Source organism: Anser anser (assembly GCF_964211835.1).
Source record: "Anser anser genome assembly, chromosome: 28".
In the NCBI taxonomy this organism is placed as follows: domain Eukaryota; kingdom Metazoa; phylum Chordata; class Aves; order Anseriformes; family Anatidae; genus Anser; species Anser anser.
In genome coordinates this window covers 3375400-3391503 of record NC_139749.1, presented here as the reverse complement: position 1 = coordinate 3391503, position 16104 = coordinate 3375400, and the positions used below count along the sequence as shown (strand labels likewise).

The window sequence follows — 16104 nt, the reverse complement described above, 5'->3', positions numbered from 1 at the left end:
CATCTCCCTTTTCAGGGGTGCCCCATCCCACTCCCCCCATCCCTTAGGGGTTCCCCTCCCCCTGTCTCCCCCCCCTTTACCCCCTCCCCTGCTCTGTGCCCCCCGCAGCCCCCCCGGCTCCGTGCCCCCCCCCCCCCATGGCGGGCCGAGGCCGGGGCCGGGGCCGCGGGCAGCTGACCTTCAACGTGGAGGCCGTGGGCATCGGCAAGGGGACGCGCTGCCCCCCCCCACCCTGCAGCCCTCCCCCCTCTTCCCGGTGAGTTTGGGGGGCTGGGGGGGGTCCCCGACAGCGGGGCGCGGGGCTGGGGCCTGCTGGGGTCATCGCACGCAGCCCCCCGGGGGACGGTTGGGTGGCGGCTGGGGGGGTGGCAGTCGGGGTGACAAGTGGGGTGACAGGATGGCAGTTGGGGTGACAACTGGGGTGGCAGTCGGGGTGACAAGTGGGGTGGCAGTCAGGGTGACAACTGGGGGGACAGGGTGACAACTGGGGGACAGGGTGACAGTCGGGGTGACAAGTGGGGGGACAGGGTGACAGTCGGGGCGACAAGTGGGTGATAGGATGGCAGTCAGGGTGACAACTGGGGGGGACAGGGTGACAGTCGGGGTGGCAATTGGGGTGACAACTGGGGTGACAGGATGGCAGTCAGGGTGACAGGATGGCAGCTGGCACGCCTACCGGGGTGACAGTCGAGGTGGCAGTCAGGGTGACAACTCGGGTGGCAGTCAGGGTGACGTTTGGGGTGGTGGGAGTCGGGGTGACAGCTGGGGGACAGGGTGGCAGTTGGGGTGCCAGGATGGCAGTCAGGGTGACAAGCAGGGTGACAGGATGGCAGCCGGGGTGGCAGTTGGGGTGACAGTTGGGGTGACAGGAGGGCAGGCAGGGTGATGATTGGGGTGGCATTTGGGGTGGCAGGATGGCAGGCAGGGTGACAGTTGGGGTGACAGTTGGGGTGACAGTTGGGGTGACAGAGTGACAATTGGGATGGCAGTTGGGTGCCAGTCGGGGTGACAATTGGGGTGCCAGTTGGGTGCCAGTTGGGTGCCAGTTGGGGTGACAATTGGGTGCCAGTTGGATGACAGTTGGGTGCCAGTCGAGGTGCCAGTGGGGTGCCAGGCGGGGTGACAATTGGGGTGCCAGTTGGGTGCCAGTTGGGTGCCAGTCGGGGTGCCAATTGGGTGCCAGTTGGGTGCCAGTTGGGTGCCAGTTAGAGTGACAATTGGGGTGCCAGGTGGGGTGCCAGTTGGGGTGCCAGTCGGAGTGACAATTGGGTGCCAGTCGGGGTGACAATTGGGGTGCCAGTCGGGGTGCCAGTCAGGGTGCCAGTCAGGGTGACAATTGGGGTGCCAGGCGGGGTGCCAGGCAGGGTGCCAGTGGGGTGCCAGGCGGGGTGCCATCCCGTCCCATCCCGCCCCGTGTCCCCGCAGCCCGTGGAGTACCGCCCGGTGCCGCTGCCGGGGGCGAGGAGCTGGAGTACATGCTGGCCCTCAAGCAGGAGCTGCGCGGCGCCATGAAGAACCTGCCCTACTTCATCAAACCCGGGGCGCCCCGCAGGGGTACGGGGCTGGGGGGGGGGGATTTGGGGACCCCCTCCTCACCCAAAGCGTGACCCCACTGACGTCCCCCCCCCGCCCCGCAGACATCGAGCGCTACTCGGACAAGTACCAGGTCTCCAGCCCCGTTGACGGCGCCATCGATTGGAACCCAGGTGCGTGGGTTTTTTTTGGGGGGTGGGACTTTTTTTTGGGGGGGGGGACACTTTTGGGGGGGCTTACGGGGGGGTTGATCCAGCCCCTGCTCCCCCCCCTCCCAGACTGGAGCGGCTGCCGCGGGAGCTGAAGATCCGGGTGCGGAAGCTGCGGAAAGGCCGTGAGTACCCCACGCTGCCCCGGCCCCCCCCTCGTGTATGTGTCCCCCCCCCAGGGTGGGTGACGCTCCCCCCACCCCGTCCCCCCCCCCCCCCAGGGACCACCGTCCTCGTCCCCAAGAGCAAGCAGCGGGTGGCGCTCGACAAGGAGGAGGCCATTAAGAAGCTGGAGGTAACGAGGCCGAAGGCTCGGATGTGCCCCCCCTCTTGTAATTAATGCTGGGGGGGGGGGCGGGGGGGGGGGCAGCAGGTTTTTTTTGGGGGGTTCACGGGTGAACGGCGCCCCCAGAGCCTGGAGAAGAAGGAGGAGGAGGTGACGTCGGAGGAGGAAGAGGAGAAGGAGGAGGAGGAGGAAGGCAAGGAAGAGGAGGAAGAGGAGTACGACGAGGAGGAGCACGAGGAGGTGAGGTGGGGGGGGGGGTCGTCACCTCCCGGTTGTGGGGTGGTTTTTTTCGGGGGGGGGTCTCCTCACGGCTTCTCCCCGTCCCCAGGAGACCGACTACATCATGTCCTACTTCGACAACGGGGAGGACTTCGGCGGCGACAGCGACGACAACATGGACGAGGCCGTTTATTGAGCCCCCCCACCCCCCCGGGACATCGGGGGGGCCCGGCGCCCCCCCCCCCCCAGCCCACCCCACGGGGGGGGGTGTCCCAGTGCCTCCCAGCACACCCCCGTACTGGGGACCCCAGTGCTCCCAGTCAGGGCGGCCGGCAGGTGGCACTTGTGCTCCAGGGACGGGCGCCGCGGCCGCAGCACCGGGTGTCCCCCCCCCCGGGGATGGTAATTTTTTGGGGGGGGGGGGGGTGACCCCCGCTGCCCCCCCAGCTCGGGGGTCCCTTGGGGCCCGAACCCCTGCAGGGGGGAGGGGGGGCGCGGGGGCAGGTTTTAATGGGCTCCGTTTGGTTTTAGCGTTGGGGGGGGGAAGGATCGGGGCTGGGGGCGGCCGTGGGCCCCCCCCCGGGCTCGCCCTGTGCCATTTTGGGGGAAAAGGGCCCCTTTCTGGGCCTTGCCCCCCCCCCCCCATTTCACGGCAGGTTTTTAACGTTTGGAGCTTTTTTTTACCGATTTGGGTGGATTAAAGTTGGGGTTTTTCTTGTCTCGTCCTGTGGCCTCCAACTTTTTGGGATGGGGGGGGGGGTTGAAAAAGGGGGGGTCCCGAGCTGACCCCGTCCCTGCAGGGGGACCCCCCCTACCTCCCCCAAGCTGTGCCTGGCACCGGCTGCGACAAAACGAGCGGGGCCGGAGCGGGGCGGCACCAGTTCCAGCACTGGTTTGTACTGGCGAAGGGCGAGCGGGAGGGAAAAGAATGGGGACGGGGAGGGGGGTCGTGGGTAAGGACCCCCCTGCAGCCACCTGTGCGGGGGGGTCCCGGCCCGTGCAGCCCCCCCCCGGCTCATCTCGCCCCGCTCCAGGCACGGCACGTCCCGTTCCCGAGCCTGCTTACGCACGGGGTCAGAACGGGGCTGGCAGGATCGGTCCCAACCGGCCCAGCGCAACGGGGACGGCCGCGTCCCCCCGCCCCGTCCCCAGCACGGCGAGGGGCTGCCGGGGTGTGTGTCCCCCCCCCCACCTTGGGGTCCCCCCCCCAAACGCCTCCAACCCCAACCAAGGGACCCCCCGACCCCTTGCCGCCGCCCCCCCAGCCGGCGCGGAGCTGCTGGGCCCGCGGGGCTGGTTATTTATTTATTGTAGGGTTGTTTGCCAACCAGCGCCCTGGGATCGCCCTACCCGGGCGGGTTGTTATTGTAGGGTCTCGTGAGCGCCGCTCGTGAGCAGCCTGTTGTTATGGTAGGGTTGCCGGCGCCTTCACCTGCTGTTGCGGAGTGGCGTGATGGGCTTGGCGGGGGCCGGGACCTGCCCCGCAGCCACGTTTCCACCCCCCCCCCATGACTCTTTGACCCCTATGGGTGCCCCGTAGCGGAGGCCGGGCACCCTTGGGTGCTGGGAGCGGCAGGGTGGGGGCCCCAAGCACCCCCCCCAAGGTGCAGGGCTGGGCTGGGAGCTTTCTGCCCCAGCACCCCGGGATCGCTCACACGCGGGTGCCCCCGAGCTCCCCGGCCGTGTGCGGGGGGGGGGCACGTGGCACCCACCGGGTGCGCGGGGTGGGTGCTGCTGCGCCCATGGTGGGGGGGAGGGGGGGGGGTCCTCGGAGCCCCAGCAGCCCCCACCCCACAGGGTGCCAGGATCCGTGCGTGGGTTTGGCTGTCCCTTGTCCCCCTGCCCCCCCCCCCCAGGGCTATGCCACCACCTTTGGGGGGGGGACAAATGGCACCGAGCTGCCCCCACCCAACGTAGGGTGCAGGAGCAGGAGGCTGCAAAGTGTTTTTTTTTTTTTTGGGGGGGGGGGCCCATCCCCACGGCCCCATTCACCCCCCCCATTTATCTGCAGCCACCCCGTAGCCCCCGGGGGGGTGTGGGGGGGGGGTCTCGGGGATGTGATTTGCGCCCCCCCCCAAAAAAACCCAACCCCGGGGGTTTTTGCAACCCTAAAACCAGCCCCCCCCCCCCAGTGGGGGCAGTTGGTGGTGCTGGGCTGAGCCCTGCCCAACTCAGCTCCTGCACCGGCAGCAAGAAAAACGGGGGCTGGGGGGGGGGACAGGAATTTTTGGCGTTACGAGGGGACCCGGCAGAACCCCCACAGGCTGGGGGGGGCCACCCACGGGAACCTCACGCGCTGGGGAAGTGCCGTGACCCCCCCGCCCCGGGGAGGTTCCTGTTTATGGCTTTGTTTTTCAGCTCCCGGGCAATAAAAACGCAGCGTTGAACCCGCGCCGTAGGGCTGGGGGTGCTGAGGGGTCCCTGGGGGGGGGGGGCGATGGGTGCTGATGTCCTGGGGGGGGGCACGGCAGTGCCCGTTTGTCCCCCGGGGGCTGCGGGGGGGACGGAGCCAGAGGGTGCTGGGGGCACTGGGCTGAAGGGCCGGGGTGGGAATCGGTGCCAAAACTGCTGGAAACGGTGAAGCTGCAATGGTTGTTTTTGTTTGCCCCCCCCCCCCCGCCCTCCCCCCAGCCCTCGTTTTCTTCCTTCCTTGGGGTGTCCCCGAAGCTGAGAGATGCCCCGGGTCGTGCCCTATGTGTGTCCCCCCCCCCCCGTCCGGGGGGGTCCCCAGGAGGTGACGATTTCGCCGCACAGCTCCGGGGGTCTGCGCCCCGTCTTCGGGTGGGGGGCTCACGGGGCCCCCACGGCACCGGGATCCCCCCCTTGGGGCACAAAGGGAAGGATCCGGCCCCACCTCAAGGAATAGAAGTGCTCTCTAAATAACAGCCCCGGCAGCCAGGGCTGAGTAATGGGGTGAGGCAAGCGAGGGGGAATTTGGGGCTGGGAACAACCCCGGCCGTGCCCCCCCCTCCCACGGCCGGGGGTTCGGGCACGGGGGGGATTTGGGCACGGGGCTGGGGGAGCTGCCCCCCCCAGTCTGACAGGGGGGAACCTCTGCAACCCCAGGGCCCCAAAGCCGCTGCTGAGCCTTCTCTCCGTGCCTCAGTTTCCCCACAGGCCGGGGAGCGAGGAGGAGGAGGAGGAGGAGGAGCGGGGCCTCTTCCTCCCCGGTGCACGCAGGCGGCGCGTGGGCTCCTCGTGCGCCGCCTCGGCCGCTGCTCGCCGCTATTTTTACCCCTTCGCTGCTGCGCCGCGGCTCCGCCGGCTCCTGGCTTGGGGTTTTTCCCTTGGGTGGGGGCCCAGACGGTGGATTTTGGTCCCTTGGGGGGGGTGGTTTGGGGGGGGGGGGTTACCCCCCTTTCAAGGACACCCCGTAGTCCGGGCTCTTTGGAGCAAGGAGGGGGCTGGGGGTTGTGGGGGGCAGCATCCGAAGTCTGAGGTGGGGCTGGGGGGGGGCTGATCCCCCCCCCCACACACATATCCCGCTGTCCCAATGGGGACAGGGCAGGTCCCGAATCTCTGCGGCACCCCACAAAGGGCCATGGGCCCCGGGGTGCTCCCAAATCCTCCTGGGAGCTGGGGGGTGCGGGGCTGTGGGAATGGGGGTGCAGGATTGGGGACGGGGGGTGCAGGATTGGGGACGGGGGGGGTGCAGGATTGGGGACGGGGGGTGCAGGATTGGGGACAGGGGGGGTGCAGGATTGGGGACAGGGGGGGTGCAGGATTGGGGACGGGGGGTGCAGGATTGGGGACAGGGGGGGTGCAGGATTGGGGACGGGGGGGTGCAGGATTGGGGACGGGGGGTGCAGGATTGGGGACGGGGGGTGCAGGATTGGGGGCGGGGGGGTGCAGGATTGGGGACGGGGGGTGCAGGATTGGGGACGGGGGGTGCAGGATTGGGGGCGGGGGGGTGCAGGATTGGGGACAGGGGGGGTGCAGGATTGGGGACGGGGGGGGCAGGATTGGGGACGGGGGGGGCAGGATTGGGGACGGGGGGGGCAGGATTGGGGACGGGGGGTGCAGGATTGGGGACGGGGGGGTGCAGGATTGGGGACGGGGGGTGCAGGATTGGGGACAGGGGGTGCAGGATTGGGGACGGGGGGGGCAGGATTGGGGACGGGGGGGCAGGATTGGGGACGGGGGGTGCAGGATTGGGGACAGGGGGGTGCAGGATTGGGGACAGGGGGGGTGCAGGATTGGGGACGGGGGGTGCAGGATTGGGGACAGGGGGGGTGCAGGATTGGGGACAGGGGGGGTGCAGGATTGGGGACGGGGGGGTGCAGGATTGGGGACGGGGGGTGCAGGATTGGGGACGGGGGGGTGCAGGATTGGGGACAGGGGGGGTGCAGGATTGGGGACGGGGGGGGGCAGGATTGGGGACGGGGGGGGTGCAGGATTGGGGACGGGGGGTGCAGGATTGGGGACGGGGGTGTGCGGGGCTGGGGACGGGGAACTGCAGCACCCGGGGCCTGATCCTGCTCTCACACCACGCTGCCAGCACCGGCGATCGGAAAGAAGTTCCCACGTGCTGCCCGCCGCAGACAATAGCGCTCGCCCTTTACCCAAATTGGCTTCGTTCGCGGGGAGCTCCAGCGCCACGGCTAACGTTCAGCGCCCGCGGCCGCGTTTCCAGCCCGGATTAGGCGGGGGCTGCAAGGGCCCGGGCCAGCAGTGACCTTGGCGAGCTGCGGCTCACCGGCAGCGGAGCTAAAATTAAACGCAAAAGCGGAGAAGTTCAGCGGGTCTTGGCGGTGCCTCCCGAAAAAGAAAAAAAAAAAAAAAAGAAAAAAAAAAACCACCCGTAAAGGTCGGCGGGCGAATGTCAGCGTTCGGGCGGCCTGCCCGCTGCGAACCGAATCCCCCCGGGAGCGTTTCGGGGGCTCGATCCGGTGGAGTCGAGATAAATCCTGCCTCCCGTTTACCCTGCGGCTGCCTCCCCGGCGCAGGAGCTGCCGGCAGATCGCTGGCTGCCCCCCCCGGGGTGAACTCAGATTTTTTGGGGGCAGCCCAGATCCCCCAAAACGCTCGCGCTGGCATCGCGACCCTTCCCGCTCGCCCAGGGGGGGGCTGCGATTATCCCACCCCCCCCCCCAGCCCCAGGATGAGGCCCCCCCGTGCCGTAGCCTTTGACCCACTTTGCTGCAGGAGGCGACGAGGGGAAGGCAGCGGGCGCGGGCAGCCAAAATAGTCGGTGGGACCGCGGCGCCGCGAGCGCCTTCCGGCAGCGCCGCGAGCCAAGGCAGCTGCCGAGCGAATAGTTTCCAGCGGAGCACATCGAGGAGCAGAAGCGCAAAAAAAAAATAAAATAAAATGCGAGAGCCCCCCCCCCCCCGCCCTGCCGTAAACAAGCGACCTGGAAAGCCGCAGCCCGCGTCAAGTGACTCGGTTATTTTGTTCTTTTGCAGGGGAAAAAAATAATAATAATGCTAATAATAAATGCGGAGGCGAGGAGCTGAGCCCCGGCCCCGAGGTGCCCGGGGGGGGGTGAGGGGTGCATGGAGCGGCGACGGCAGGACGAGGCGCCCCGAAATCAATGGGGACCTCAAATCCTGGTGCGCAGAGCAGCCCCGCTGCGCCCCGCTGAGGGTTTTGGGGCCGTCTCCGTCCCCCCCCCCCCGGGGCTGCGGCTTGGCCGTGGCGGGGGCTGAGGCACCCGGGACCTTTGGCCGAGTTGGAGCCACCGCGCGCGGCGGGGCCGGAGCCAGCGCGGGCCCCGTGCCAGCAGCCGGGGCGAGCAGCCAGCTGCAGGGCCACCGGGCGGCACCGGGAGCGGGGTGTGCATGGGTGGGGGGGCTCTGCTCCGGGCTCCCCCACTTATTTCACCCCCTTGGGAACCCCTTGGGACCCCACGGGGCTTGGCCCCAGCCCCGGCCCCGCTTCCCCGCAGGGAAGAGGAGCGCCTCGTCCCCTCCGCCGCCCGTTCCTTCTGCTTGTCCCGGGGGGGGGGGGGGGCAGCGGAGCCCCAAATCCCACAGCGGATCTGCAGCAGCCCCCAGGACGGGGCCGGGGGGACGCAGGGTGGGTGGTGGTGTGCTGGACGGACGGACGGACGGACACGGGGACGAACAGAGGGACGGCGATCCAGCCCTTGGGGTGGCTCCGGGGGCAGCGAGACCCCCCCCAACCCCCACCTTTTGCGCAGGGACCCCCTCGGCAGCACGCAGAGGGGCTTCGAGCCCTTTTTTCCCAAAGACAGCCCGTTTTTAGCCCAATTTAGCCACGGCCACGCCGCTCCCCGGGCCGGCCGCAGTGTCCCGTTGCAGGGGGCTCGGTGACGAGTCCTTGTAGGGACCAGCGGTGGCTCGTCCCCAGCTCGGTGGCGCATCGCTGTAAACAGCTCGCTGGAAAAATCCCTGCCTGGGCAGGGACAGCTGGGCAGGGAGGGGCGAGCAAATAAATCCCCACCACCCCCCCCCGGCAATGGGGCTGGGGGAGATGCGGGGCAGGGACACGGCCCCATTGCCCCCCGGGTGCGCAGGGGCGCGATCCCACTCGCTGCAGCGCACGGCCCGAGCTGCCGTGCCCACCCGAGCCCCCCCAGCCAGGGTGGTTTTTTTTTTTCTTCCTCCCCTCCCCTCTTTATGGCCCGAATTGGTTTTTATCGGGGCCATAAAGCGGGGCCGGGCTGGGCGCGGGTGCAGATGTTGCTGAGGCTGCGGCTTCGGGCTCCTCTGGCACCCAAAGGGGCTGGCAGCGGCCGGGGAGGTGACGGCGAGGTGGCCACCGTCCCCGCCTGGCAGCGTGCCCCCGCGCCCTTCCTCGAACGGTGCAGCGGGACAACAACAACAACAAGAAACAATAAAAAACAAACAAAACACACCTGGGGCCTTTGTTTATTGTAGGGTCTCTGCAGCGCGTGTTGCCCCCGAGCGGGGCAGATCCACCCCGGGGGCCGGGGCAGGTCCCAAAATGGGGCGTGGGGTCTGGGGGTGTCTCCCCAGCTGGGTGCGCGGCGCTGCCCCGCAGCCTGGGATGTGGGGTTATTTTTTTTGGGGGGGGTCTCTGCTGGCAGGGGCTGCCCGCCGCCCCCCAGGACCCCCAGCTGGCTGCAGCCCCCACCCCATAAAGCTCTTCCTGCCCGTACTTGGGCCGGAGCCGGGCTCCCCCTTCACCTGCTTGGAGGGCAGCCCGGCCCCGCGGCCGTGCCAGCCGGGCACGGGGACGGCATCTCGGTGTGTGTCCCCCCCCCCAAAACAAAAATCCCCTCCCACGCAGGGCATCAACCCACGAAGGGAAACTGAGGCACGGGGGCGAAGCGATGGAGGGGCTGGGAGCAGGCGTGGGGGGCAGCGGGCTGCCCGCCGAGGGCACCCTGAGCCTCGCACCCACGGGTGCGGGGAGAGGCTGTGCCGTGGGGGCCCGAGCACCCCAAAAAGGCCCCGCAGCGAGGGGGGGGGGACACGGAGCTGCGGTCGTGGGACGGTGCCGTGACGTCCCGGGGACACGGGGTGACAGCGCCGGGCGTCAGAGCCCTGCAGCACCTCTTGTACCCTGACGTCCCCCGGGCCCAGCTGGACCCCGCGAGATAAGCGCCGCGGGGCTGGGGCTGGGCGAGGGGAGATAAACCCCGAGCGGTGCCGGGGGCTGCCCGAGCCCAAACCCCCCCGGGCGGGCCCCGAGCCGGGGCTGGTTTTGCTCCCCGGGCCCCGTTTGTCGGGGTTGGGGAGGGAAGAGTGGGGGGGGGGGGGGGTTGTTTTTTGTGTGATCTTGCTTTGTTCTTGGATAATAATAAAAAAAAAATAATTAGGAGAAATGGGAAATGGCTCCGGAGTGGGTTGGTGAACCGAAGGGTGCTGAGCCCCGCGCTGCAGCACCGGGCCGGCGGCAGGGGCTTGGGGACGGGGACAGGACTCGGGGACGGGGACATGGACAGGACTTGGGGACAGGGCTCGGGGACGGGGTTCGTCCTACGGGGGCCGTGCTGGCCTGGCACGGCCGGAGCCGCCGGCATCCCGCCGATAAGGCCCCTACGTGCCGAGCTGGTGCTGCGCCGTGCCGGCGGCGGTGAGATAAGGGCCGGCTACGGGGCGGGGGGGGGGAGGACAGGGGACGTGGGGGCTGCAGTGGGCAGGGTGGGGAAACTGAGGCACGGCGGCCGTGGCGTGGAGCGCAGGGTTCAAGGCGCTGCGGGGTGGTGGCGGTGCCCGCGGGGGTCCTGCAGACACCCCCCCCGCCCCCCCGGAGGCGTTGGGGTGCTCGGCGAGGGAGGGGGCGTCCGCCAAGTAGGGGACAGGTGAGGGAGCGCGGCGGCTCGGCCAAGGTCGGGCCGCACGCGGGCTGTTTTCCTCTCGAGGGATCTGGGCCCCGTTCCTGGACAAAGCCGGCGGCCGCAGGCAGCGTCACGCCGCCGTCAGATTTTCCGTCAACTTTCACCCACATCCCCCAAAAAAGGGCCGAAGGGGCTGCAGGGCGCGCAGGAATTTCCCACCCCATCAGGACCAGGCGCCGGGGAGCTGCCGCTCCGTGCCTCAGTTTCCCCTTCCCAAGGGCGGCTTCTCCTCCTAAAACCTCATCCTCACCCGCCACCACCTCGACGGGCGTTTTTGCGGGGTCCCCAGTCCCGCACGGCCGCGACCCGCAGGGCTGGGGCCTTCGCAGCGCACCCGCTCCCGCCGCAGGTACAGGACCGGGTGTCAGGTGTGGAAATCGGGGCAAAACGAAGCGAATCTGAACTGAGCAGCGGGTTTCCTCTCCCCACAGAGCAGGGCACTGAGAGAGGGCAGCCGTTGGCTGACCCGGCCCCAAAAAGCACCTGGAGCAGGGCTGCGCACGCTCTCAGGCAGTGGTTGCGTTCCACAGGGTGCACCCATGGGTGCCCAACGCAGGCGCTGCGGTAGCACCGAGCCCGTTGTGCCTCGCAGAGGTGTGTGGGGCAGGGATGGGGGCATAGGGGCGACACCTCAAGTCCCTCAGGTGGCTTCAGGACCTCTGCCCCGCTCCCCCAACTCCCCCTCCGCCACCCTCCCACGCCCCAAGTCAGAGACCCCACAAGGACGTCGCTTTGAGAGATCTTTATTAAAAACTTCACCCCATAGGGGTTTGTAGAGCCTCAGCAGTACAAAATATAGACTTTTTCAACTCTTATCCCCCACCCCCCCCAAAAAAAACAATACAAAAACAAACTGTACAAAGGAGTCATCCGCTCCACGCCCCAGCAGCCCGCGAGAACTCGGCCCTCCTGGGGCCATCCCCATCGCGGCGGCAAGAAATTCACTGGCCAGATTTGATTTCACCCTTTCCGCGCCGCAGCCCGGCCTCGCCCGAGTCGGGGGCATTTTGGCATCAGGAGACGAAGTTTTGGTCGAAATGTCAGGGACTCGGGCGGTGCCAGCCCGGGACGGTGTTGGGGGAGGCCGCCGCCGCCACGGTTGCGGGCGTGAAGCGAGTAGAACAGAGCATAGTGATTTCTCCCGCCCCGCGTCGGCTGCGCGGGGTTAGTAGTTCAGAGAGGAGACGCCGAAGATCAACGCTACGGGCACGGCGCCGCTCAACGCAAACCGGCCCGGTCGCGGGGCCGAGCTGCCCCCATCGGATTCTAGGAAGCGAACTAGCCCAGACCAGCATGCAGAGCAGCCCTCGGGGCACCGCGTTAGCTCCCCGTCGTAACGGGGGGCGTCGCTTTCTGCAGCCTTGCCCCTCGCCCCGTGCGGGGAGCTCGGACATCAGAGGCGTTAATTAATTAGCCTAAGGGAGAGCAACAGCCCTCCGGGCAGAGGGCCGGGTTTGGCTACAATCGTCTGTCACGCGGGTCGCATCCATCCCAGGACGGCGTCGCGATGGCGGTTTCCCACAGAGCAACATCGCTGCAAGTCCTCTCGGGCTGGCATCTGCCTCTCCTCCCCTCCCCGAAGGGTTTGGGACCGAGGTGTCTGAGGCACTTACACCTTCCGCGCTCCACACCCCCATCTTCTGCCCGCTTCCACGTGAGCACCTTGGTATTTTTTGTTTTTTTTTTCGGAAGACTTTGGCTGTGAGCAAGGTCCCCAACAACCCCTGAGCCACAGGAGGGTTCCTCGTACGCGCCAAGGCAGCCAGCACGCGAGGGAACACACAGACTCAGACACTTCACCCCTTCCGCGCTCGCCCGAGAGCCTCCCTGGGAGCTGTCGTGACGGGCGCCCTTCGTGCGGCCACTCCTGCAGCAGGGCTCCCAGGAAGACGCCAGTCCGGGCTGCTGCCAGGTCCCACAGCAGGTTCAGAGTCCAAAAAAAAAAGAGTGGGAGCGTGACTTCCGCTCGGCACTCACTGCACGTTGTTGTTGGCGATGCAGGGATCCACCTGGGGAAGAAGCCAAGAGGCCGGTGAGATGCTTCCGGACGCCATTCCCCACCGGATCTGCCCAGAGCTACCATCCAGAACCACACCTGTCCCCCCCACCCTAAATCCCTCTGCTCCCCGAATCCCAAATCCCCCCCTGCTCCCCAAAAGCCCAGCAGCCAGCCCTCGGGGCCCCGCTGCTCACCTCGGTGTAGGTGGGCGGCGGCATGAACTTGAACTCGGGGGCGTACATGAAGATGGGGCTGTCGAAGCTGTCGGGATCGTCGAGGAGAGGGGTGGTCGGGCTCTCCAGGCGGTGGTCTTCAGGCACGATGTCCAGGTAGCAGGGGGGTGCTGCGAGACAGGGAGGGAAAGGGTGAGCATTGCCCCACAGCACCCCAAAAACCGCGTCGGTGGCAGGTGTGGGGCGCCCCCCAGGAGCCCCCCCCGCCGTCGCCATGCCCCGCTCACCTTCTGGAGCATCCGGCAGGTTGAGGTCCACCCAGCTCATTTCGGAGCTGGTCTGGCTGGCCATGCTGGAGCTGCGGCTCCCGATGCCCGACCGGCTGCCGATGACAAGGGGCAGCTCCAAAATGATCTTCTTGGAGCCCGGGACACTGACGTAGATCTGCAAGGGTGGAAGGACCGGAGTTAAGCGACGTCGGGAGCCAGCAGCACCCCAAGTTTACACCCGCCGCCGACTGAGGACGCGGGGTCAGCAGCCCGAGCCACTCACCTGCAGGAAATACTCCACGCGCAGGATGTTGCAGCCCAGGATGGACGGCTTCAGCTTCTTGACGCGGATCGTTTTGCCCCGCCAGGACTCTGACATGCCCGAGATGATGTGGTTGCCCCGGACGCAGGAGAGTTTCTGAGTGAACACCTTGGTCTGCCCGTTGGCCAGGTAGGTGTGCTTGGCGATGATGGCTGCTTTGGGCACCACGATGCGGGAGCAAGTGTTCTCGAAGTCGGCGTTGATGCAGATCTCGTCACCTGGGGAGGAAAGGACAGCTTGCATTTAGGAAGGTCCAACCTTTCCTCTTGGGGTCTGCCCGTTTGAGCTGCCATGCGCTGGTTCAACGCCCCCCGAGGCTCCCCCAAAACTCGTCCCACTGCCCCTTGCCTCCCCCCTTCGCTCCTCGAGCAAGACAGGCTCCTACCTTCACAGAAGCCCTTCCTGTCGATCTGGGCGCTGACTGACACGCGGCCATCAGGAATGAACATGCAGGACACCTTCTTCTCCTTCTTGGCAGCCACTGGGGACTGTGGAGAAAGTAGAGGGTTAGCCGGATGAAACCTGCCTGCTGCCCCCAGGCCATTCCTCCTGCCCACTCCAAGCTTCGCCTTCTCCCCCCTCTTTGGGATCTCAGGTTCAAGTTCCCTGGAAGGCTCGAGTGTCTTACAGGGAAATGAAGGCCCAAGTGACTCACTTCACCTGCCTTGGTGTAGGTTTCTAGAAGTGACTAAGACTTCTTAGGAACTAAGCCCTTAATCCACGCTCAGCAACGAAGCCCATTAAGGGCGTCTTAATTACAGAGGTCGGAGTGACCCCACCTAAGCGCCTCTCTCAACACCCTCCGGCACCCAAACCTCCTGGAGGGTGGCAAGGCACAGCAGCACTCACCAGCAGCTCTGGAGTGTTCACATCAACGGGGTCCATAACCTCGAAGCGCTTCTTTATCTCCTGTGTGGGAAAGGACGGGCGCTCGAGGAAGGCCTTCACCCAGTAATCCACACAGCCATACTTTCCCTTGAAGGTTGTACCAAGAGGCCTGAGAAGACAAACACCTGTTGTTAGGCACATCTGAGGCAGCAACAGAGTTTTCCATAAGACCGCGATTTATTTTTTTTTCCTCAGAGACCGTATTTGTGTGATACTTACCCCTGCGGAAGCTCGAATCCGAATTTGTACTCGTATTTGTTCCCAGGTCTCAGGATTACAGAACCATCCCCATCTGGGAAAAGAAGAGGGGAGCGTTAGATGAAGCTCCAGGGCACTGTTCTTAAGCATTATCCCCTTTGTGCTTACCCAGGCAGCGATCAAGTCAGAGGCTGCATGAGCTAGAGCAGCATTAGCTGTTTGCTAAGAGCCTCCCACACCTGTCCCCAAACAACCACAGAACTTCATGTCCTCATGAAGCGAGCAGCACTTTCACTTCCTCTTTCAACATCCGCAGCTGAGGCCACAAACACAATCTTGCCTCAGTCCAGCCTGCGTTACCCCTCCCCACTGCCTCCCCCCTGGACTTCGCAGGAGTATCCAACACCAACTTCCTCGCTGTTTATCTCTGAGATTTCACATCACCCCAGGTATCTCCCGGGACTCTGCCAACTCCCTCTCCGCCTACCCTGCAGCCAGCCCAACAAGGAGGCTGAAGGCAGGCAGGGAAGTTCTCCGTGCCCTGGAAACTCCTCGCCTCTGGCACCATCTGTGCGGGCCCCTCCCTGCCTACCTGTTGCAGGCACCAGGCTCAGCTCCTGCTGCCCTGCAACACCCAGCCCAAACCGATCTCATTCTGCCTGCTCCCAGCCACTTCAACACCCAGGTCCCTTGGTCGCAGCACGGCTGCTTTTGTTCCGGGCTCCTCACAGGGCACAGAAACCCTCACCTTTCCCTTTGCCCAGCTGTGAGGTCTCTATCCATTTCCTCATTTCTCCCGAGTTCCAGCCACCACCCGGTTCCACTTTCAGCGCTGAGCCCTCCCACCCCAAAACTCCCCCAAAACTCCCCACCAAGACACCCCACACCCAAGGGGGCACAGCCAGGACACCCCAAGGACAGACCCACCTCCACACCCCCTTCTCCCAGCCCCAAGCCCTCACCTGTGGGCTGTTCCTCCAGGGTCAGGACGTCCTCGAAGCGCAGGTACTCCATCTCCTGCTTGCACTGCTGCGGGCCCTTGGCCCAGTTGACTTTGGCCACCCCGCAGGCCAGCACCTTGACGGCGCTGACGCGAGTCACCTCGGCCACCTCCACCAGCACGCGGCCGGCCACTTTCTCCCCGCTACAATAAACCTTCTCGGGCTCGCTGAAGGCCACGAGGAAGGTCTTAACTTTCTTGAACATCACCATGGCTGAGGTGAGTGCGTGCGGATTCTCCTGAGGAAGCAGCGAGCGGCGACGCGGGGCAGAGGTACCTTTTTCTTCCTCGCAAGGAGGAAAAAAGGCTATAAACCACCCCAAAAAAGGCTGGTTTCAGTCAAAAAAGAAAAAAAAAGTAGGAGGTTTAACCCCTTTCTGCCCGCCGCAGAGCCGCTGCGTAGCTCCTCCGCCTCCTGCTGCCCTCAGCGCTCTGGCCGCGGCGCCGCCGCCCGCCCCCTTTTATAGCCTCCGCCCGCCCGCGCTCCCCCCTCCCGCGCCTGTTGATGCCAGGCGCTCCACGCCGAAGGCGCGTGGCCAGGCCGTGCTGCTCGCGTGATCAGCGCGCCCATTGGCCGCCGCCGCCTTGTTTACAAGCCGGCTGGCCAATCAGCGCGCCGCCTGCGGAGCGTGGACAGCGTGTGAAGGAGAGGCGAGCGTGTGCTCGGCTGGGGAAGGCGGGGGCGGGGGCGGGGAGGGAGGCGGAGTGACAGCGCGGCGGGCCAATGGGAAGTGAGGAC

General features: G+C 66.4%; 2 protein-coding genes across 2 annotated transcripts; one reads left to right on the top strand and one right to left on the bottom strand.

The window, feature by feature from the left end:
- Nucleotides 1-107: 107 nt before the first annotated feature.
- Nucleotides 108-2967, top strand: POLR3GL (RNA polymerase III subunit GL). Its single transcript, XM_083813206.1, is given in 10 exon segments — nucleotides 108-204; nucleotides 207-256; nucleotides 1426-1453; nucleotides 1456-1554; nucleotides 1638-1706; nucleotides 1812-1813; nucleotides 1819-1867; nucleotides 1964-2037; nucleotides 2155-2268; nucleotides 2357-2967. Coding segments are annotated over 10 exon segments (639 nt in total). The 5' UTR covers nucleotides 108-137; the 3' UTR covers nucleotides 2444-2967.
- An 8278-nt stretch (nucleotides 2968-11245) lies between these two features.
- TXNIP (thioredoxin interacting protein) lies at nucleotides 11246-15808 on the bottom strand. The gene is made up of 8 exons (XM_083813205.1): nucleotides 15328-15808; nucleotides 14387-14459; nucleotides 14129-14276; nucleotides 13665-13767; nucleotides 13241-13497; nucleotides 12976-13132; nucleotides 12710-12858; nucleotides 11246-12525 (listed from the first exon to the last, which is right to left on the bottom strand). The coding sequence occupies exons 1-8, from the start codon at nucleotides 15575-15577 to the stop codon at nucleotides 12490-12492; spliced, it is 1173 nt and encodes a 390-aa protein (XP_083669331.1). The 5' UTR covers nucleotides 15578-15808; the 3' UTR covers nucleotides 11246-12489.
- Nucleotides 15809-16104: the final 296 nt, after the last annotated feature.